The following is a 6,217-nucleotide window of genomic DNA, read 5'->3' as shown; positions in this document are numbered from 1 at the left end:
AGAGTCTGCAGGAGACCGGGCTGAGGGACAACAGAGGGGAGGAGGGCCTGGGCGTGTGTTGGCTGCCCGCTCAGCCCCTCTTGGCCCTCAGGTGTTCAACAGTAAACACTTCTCACTTTTTCTTTTTTTTTTTTTTGTGACGGAGTCTTGCTCTGTCGCCCAGGCTGGAGTGCAGTGGCACAATCTCGGCTCACTGCAAGTTCCACCTCCCGGGTTCACGCCATTCTCCTGCCTCAGCCTCCAGAGTAGCTGGGACTACAGGTGCCCACCACCACGCCTGGCTAAATTTTTATGTTTTTAGTAGAGATGGGGTTTCACCATGGTCTCGATCTCCTGACCTCATGATCCTCCCACCTCGGCCTCCCAAAGTGCTGGGATTACAGGCGTGAGCCCCCGCACCCGGCCCCAATTCCCACTTCCCACTTTTGAGCCTCTGTTTCCTCATCTGTGAAATGGGAAGAGGACCCGTGCCTCCTGGGCAGGGATGCTGAGGACAGAGGGTACACGTACACGGCACGGGGCAGCCTGACCGGCCCTGGCCCTGTCGCTCAGTCCTCACTCAGGCAGGCAGGGTCAGCGGGACAGGACTGACCAGTTAGGCAGTTGGCTGCCCCAACTGTGGGCTGGGGTGCTGCTGGCCGGGCTGCAGCCGAGGATGGTCAGGGTCTCTGGGGGCCGGACCTGTCAGGCTCTCACTCTGTGTAGACTCTGGCATTTCAGAAAGTGCCACCCTAGCAGATAGCCAGCCCCCATCCCTGCTGCCTGGACTCAGGGCTCAAAAGAGCTCCCTGGGAATTTGGGCTAAAAAGAAAAGCCCACAACAGCCATGCCAAGCATCAGATGGTGAGGGGGCTCTGTGGGCTCCAGGCTGGATGCTACCTGCTCCACCCTGTACAGCCGGCCGTATGGCATCTAGGCACCTCCCTCCACCTGCCCCCATTTCCCCTCTGTCCCTACCCCTGCCCAGCGCAGGCCCGGCCTGAGGGGGCCTCAGGGGGGCCTTGTGGGTGAGGGCTGCCTGGGTGACGCCTGCCATCCCTGCCAGCTCTCAGAACGCTACGGGCCGGTGTTCACTGTGCACCTGGGGTGCCAGAAGACGGTGGTGCTGACAGGGTTCAAGGTGGTCAAAGAGGCGCTGGCAGGCCCTGGGCAGGAGCTGGCCGACCGGCCTCCCATCGCCATCTTCCAGCTCATCCAGCGAGGTGGAGGTAGGTATGTGGCCTGCGCAGTGGGGGACTGCAGGGTGTGGCGGCACCTGGATCCCAGGAGGGGAGGAGGGCGCCAGCAGCGGAAAAGGCTCCCAGGGTGGCCTGGGGAAGAGCAGGCAGGAGCTGGGCCTCCAGGCTGGTGCTGGGGGGGACCAGGTGTCCACACAGCAGGTCAGGTGCTCAGGACCAGCAAGCAGGGGTCTTTTCATCCCAAGTCAAGAGGGGCCAGGGCCAGTCCAGGGGGATGGGAGTGGGATTGGGGGTGAGGGCCCAGCCAGTCTTACTACCCCTAGGTCAGCCTGCTCACTTCCTGCCCGCTTGCCTGGCGGGGCTGGCTGGGGTGAGAACCTGGGCTCGTCAGGCACCACATCTGCCTGCCTGGTGGGACTGGCTGGGGTGAGAACCTGGGCTCACTGGGCGCTGCATCTGCCCACAGGCATCTTCTTCTCGTCTGGGGCGCGCTGGAGAGCTGCCCGCCAGTTCACGGTGCGTGCCCTGCACAGCCTGGGCGTGGGCCGGGAGCCGGTGGCTGACAAGATTCTGCAGGAACTGAAATGCCTTTCGGGGCAGCTGGATGGCTATAGAGGTGAGCAGGGGGCTGGGGACGCCCCTCCCCAGGCCTCAACGTGCCTGAGGTCTGTCTCCCTTGCAGGCCAGCCCTTCCCACTGGCCCTACTGGGCTGGGCTCCCTCCAACATCACCTTCACGCTCCTCTTCGGCCGCCGGTTCGACTACCGGGACCCAGTGTTTGTGTCCCTGCTGGGTCTCATCGATGAGGTCATGGTCCTCTTGGGGTCCCCTGGCCTGCAGGTGAGGGGCTGCCTCCCGTCCTCGGGGTGGGGTGGAGCCCGGGGTGCTGGGCGTGCAGGGGAAGGACAGGGGCCCCAGCACTGTCCCCTCTCAGCTCTTGGCCCTCCCACCTTGCAAAACGAATCAGACTCAAGGGCCTGAATCCAGACCTATCTGACGTTAGCTGGTCGTGTGGCCTCAAACCAGCCGCTGTGCTCTCCAGGAAATGGGGGATCTTGATCTCCCTCGACGCCCTCATCAGTGACAGATGCACCTGCTCAAGGGCGGGGGCGGGAGGCAGGCATGGCTTCCCCAGGATTGCAGAGGGCTTCATGCCCCCCCAGCCCTGACGGTCCAGGCACCTTCCAGCCGACACCCTTCACAGTGCCCCAAAACCACAAAAGTTGATCCCTCTGATGTTTGGAACGCATGTGCATTTCATTTTGCTTCAAAATGTAAAGTTTCCCTCTTTTGGGTCCTCACCGTATTCGATGTGTGTTTACCGAAGCCCGCATCTCAGGTGTGATACCCACGTCACGGCTGGACCCAGAGGCCACGGGTCCTGGTCCTCCCGGCTTCCCAGTGGCAGGGCTGTGACGGGAGTGAGGGCAGCGGCGGGTTCACAAGCGAGAGCAGGGGGCACAGCTTCTACCCGTCCTAGCCAGGGTGAGACCACCCTGCCTACTGGTGCAGCCAGGAGGGCCCGGAGCCCACCTGGAAGATGGAGGTTGCATGGCACTGCGTGGTCCGGGGCAGTGCCAGGGCAGCGGAGCGTTCCCTGGCTTTCCCTGCTGGCGCCAGCTCCTTGCCACGGAGGCGCCGTGTGGACCTCGCTACTGGTGATCACGGACACCCCAGGAAGGCGAGTGGCATGAGGTGTGGCGGGATGGCCGTGGGCAGTCATGGAGCACCCGCTGGTGCCAGGCTCACCCCTCAGATACAGCCTCGTGTCCGCGGCGGCCCCAACTTTCCGAGGTCTGAGGTCTGCTCTGCCTCCCATTCCATGACTCACAGGAGGTTCAAGGTTATTTCCATGGTGGCAGTCGCCTCCCTCCTCCCTCTCCAGGATGGAAGGAGGTCCTGCTGTGCAAACCTGCCTGGTTGTCCCCTTCCAGAGCACGGATGGGGGTTTTCTGGGAGTCCCTGGTCCTCCCTTGAGGGCGAAGGGTCCCTGTTCTGTGGCCGCCTCCAGCACATCCGCTCAGAGCCCCTGGGTGTGAACACAGCTGCTGGGGACGATCACTGCCTGCCAGGGTGCAGTCCTGGGGCTGCGTCCTCATCTCTGCTCCTCCTGCCTCCTACCCAGCTATTCAACGTCTACCCCTGGCTTGGGGCCCTGCTCCAACTGCACCGGCCCGTCCTGCGAAAGATCGAGGAGGTCCGCGCCATTCTGAGGACCCTCCTGGAGGCGCGGCGGCCCCACATGTGCCCGGGGGACCCTGTGTGCAGCTATGTGGATGCCCTGATCCAGCAGGAACAGGTGTGCCAGGACCCAGGTCCTCCTCGAAGGCCTGTAGGAGTCCTGAGGGCCACCCCAGGGGAGCAGGGCTGGGAAGGGGTCCATACCAGTCCTGCACCAAGCTCCCCACCTCCTGGCTGGCGGCCTCTCAGAGCCTCAGTCTCCTCGTCTGTGAAACGGGGCATCCCTACTGCCTGCCTGGGGGACGGCTGAGCCCAGATCACTGGGGCATCCATAGTGGAGCCCAGGGCTGGGCTGGGTCTGTGGGGTGGGGGACAGACCCCAGATCATCCCACGGAGCCCTGCCCCACACCTCTGCAGGGGGATGACCCCGAGGGCCTGTTTGCTGAGGACAACGCAGTGGCCTGCACCCTGGACATGGTCATGGCCGGGACGGAGACGACCTCAGCCACACTGCAGTGGGCTGCGCTTCTGATGGGCCGGCACCCGGACGTGCAGGGTGAGACCCCGGCGCCAGGCGAGACGACACCTGCCCCCGGGGGACCCCCAGGGCCGAGGGATGGCACTCCCACCGACGCGGCCCACCCCTCGCCCCAGGCCGGGTGCAGGAGGAACTGGACCGTGTGCTGGGCCGTGGGCGGCCTCCCCAGCCGGAGGACCAGCAGGTGCTGCCCTACACCAGCGCCGTGCTCCACGAAGTGCAACGGTTCATCACGCTCCTGCCGCACGTGCCCCGCTGCACCGCCACTGACATGCAGCTGGGCGGCTTCCTGCTCCCCAAGGTGGGGCCGGGCCTCCCTCGCCCCTTCCATCTCCTTCGGGGTAGGCCTCGGCAGGGGTGCAGGGGCACTGGGACGGCTGAGCCTCCAGTGGGTGCCTGATGGCCCAGGGCTCCCCAACTGGAGGCAATAAGGGGCGTTCAGCCAGGAGCAGGAGGGAGGCAGCCCTCACCCCACAGCCCAGCACTTGGGGCTCTGGCCAGCAGACCTGGTGCCTCCCTGCATATCCTGGGGTCCCCTCCATGTGCCCTGTGGGCATCCCTGTCCATGTGTCCTGGGGGGTCCCCTCCATGTGTCCTGTGGGCATCCCTGTCCATGTGTCCTGGGGGGTCCCCTCCGTGTGTCCTGGGGCATCCCTGTCTATGTGTCCTGGGGGGTCCCCTCCGTGTGTCCTGGGGTGTCCCTCTCCGTGCATCCTGGGTGTTCTCTCTATCCTCGGGGCCCCTGGCTGTGTGCCCTGGGGTCACGTGGCCTCCCTGGGTTCGGGTGCCTCACCTGCAAAGTGGGCTAACACCAGATGTGGTGGGTGTGGCAGGAGCTACATCCTGGAATGAAACTTCCCGATCTGGGCCCCATCCCACCTTTCCCGGGGCCCCTCTCTCTGTGCCCTGGCTGCCCACGCAGGGCACGCCCGTGATTCCTCTGCTGACCTCGGTGCTGCTGGATGAGACACAGTGGCAGACCCCAGACCAGTTCAACCCGGGCCATTTCCTGGACGCGGACGGGCACTTCGTGAAGCAGGAGGCCTTCCTGCCTTTCTCTGCAGGTCGGCAGCCCTTGTGGCTGGGGTGGGGCGGCACCACCAGGGCTGCAGGGGTGGGACGTCCCCAGCTCCGCCTGCCGCCTCCACTCCCACCTCCTGATCTCAGGTTCTGAAGGCGGCTGTGGCTGCTCCTCCGCTTCCCTGGGGAGGTCCCCACCCCTCCCCTCCAGGAGCAGACCTGGCACAGCCCACTCTGTGCCTCGACTTCCCCTGCAGGCCGCCGTGTCTGTGTCGGGGAGCGCCTGGCCAGGACCGAGCTTTTCCTGCTGTTTGCTGGCCTCCTGCAGAAGTACCACCTGCTGCCCCCACCTGGTGTCAGCCCGGCCTCCCTGGACACCACGCCTGCCCAGGCTTTCACCATGCGGCCGCGGGCCCAGGCCCTGTGTGCGGTGCCCAGGCCCTAGGGGCTCCCCCAGTCCCTGGGTCCCCTGCCCACTCCCCTCCCAGCCCCCAGCTCGGACTGCTCTGGGAGAGCCCTGAGAACTCCCACCCCCACCCCCACAGGGTCAGCAGCTGCTTCCGCTTACACCCAGGTCTGCCCCTGCCCGACCCTGTGGGACCCCCACCCCTCTGGTGCCATCTGCAGCTCAGTCCCTGCCAGGCCCCAGGAGCGCCTCCAGGGCCCTGCCCACTCTTCCACCCCTGAAGCTGCACTCCCACCCACCGAGCTCCCCCGAGGGCCCATCCAGCTGGGGCTGCCGAGAGATGGCAGGTGGCTGCATCCAGCCAGAGACAGGCGCAGACAGGTGTCCTCAGCGTGTGAGCCCTGCACCCACCAGGCCCTGGGACTCCTGCAGACCCCGCTCCGTTCCTGCTCCTGGAACAGTTCCTGTGGCTATACCTGGAGGCAGTCGGCCTGCAGTGCCAGACTGTGAGCCAAGCCACCGGGGCTGCCCTTGGTCCTCCATGTGCGTGACAGGTGCAGGGAGGCGAGGCCCACGTTCTCCTTTGGAGACAGGAACTGGAGCCGGAGGCTCCCAAGTCTGCCCCATTTTCTGGGGACCTGAGCAGACCTATTCCACTCCGGGCTGTTTTCCACTCTGTGAAGTGGGTGATGGTGACTGCGGGACCCGTGGCGTGTGTGCTGGTGGTGGCGTGGCCGGCGTGTGCTGGGACACCTGGTGTCTGAGATGGCCCTGGCCCCGGCCCAGCGCAGAGCATGCATGTGAGCAGCAGGTGGCCCCTCACAAGAAAAGAGAATAAGCCGTGGCGCGTTCCCACCTGCACCCCGTGGAGCGGCGCCCCAAGGCCAGGACCC

At 65.4% G+C, this 6,217-nt stretch overlaps 1 protein-coding gene across 1 annotated transcript; it reads left to right on the top strand.

Annotated features, from left to right (window-relative positions):
- Positions 1–826: 826 nt before the first annotated feature.
- On the top strand, positions 827–5,409 carry LOC105537881 (cytochrome P450 2W1). The gene is made up of 9 exons (XM_011977580.1): positions 827–843; positions 973–1,208; positions 1,645–1,794; positions 1,861–2,018; positions 3,304–3,477; positions 3,778–3,916; positions 4,015–4,199; positions 4,821–4,962; positions 5,176–5,409. Exons 1-9 carry the CDS (start codon positions 827–829, stop codon positions 5,361–5,363), a joined length of 1,389 nt encoding a protein of 462 aa, XP_011832970.1. The 3' UTR covers positions 5,364–5,409.
- Positions 5,410–6,217: the final 808 nt, after the last annotated feature.

Source organism: Mandrillus leucophaeus, unplaced genomic scaffold (assembly GCF_000951045.1).
Source record: "Mandrillus leucophaeus isolate KB7577 unplaced genomic scaffold, Mleu.le_1.0 Scaffold180, whole genome shotgun sequence".
In the NCBI taxonomy this organism is placed as follows: domain Eukaryota; kingdom Metazoa; phylum Chordata; class Mammalia; order Primates; family Cercopithecidae; genus Mandrillus; species Mandrillus leucophaeus.
This window is presented reverse-complemented; position numbering and strand designations above follow the sequence as displayed.

Bases quoted from the DNA above. Each gene is read 5' to 3' on its own strand.
- LOC105537881 (XM_011977580.1), top strand. The intron at 1,209-1,644 runs GTAGGTATGTGG...ATCTGCCCACAG, and splicing joins GCTCATCCAGCGAGGTGGAG to GCATCTTCTTCTCGTCTGGG. The intron at 1,795-1,860 runs GTGAGCAGGGGG...TCTCCCTTGCAG, and splicing joins GCAGCTGGATGGCTATAGAG to GCCAGCCCTTCCCACTGGCC.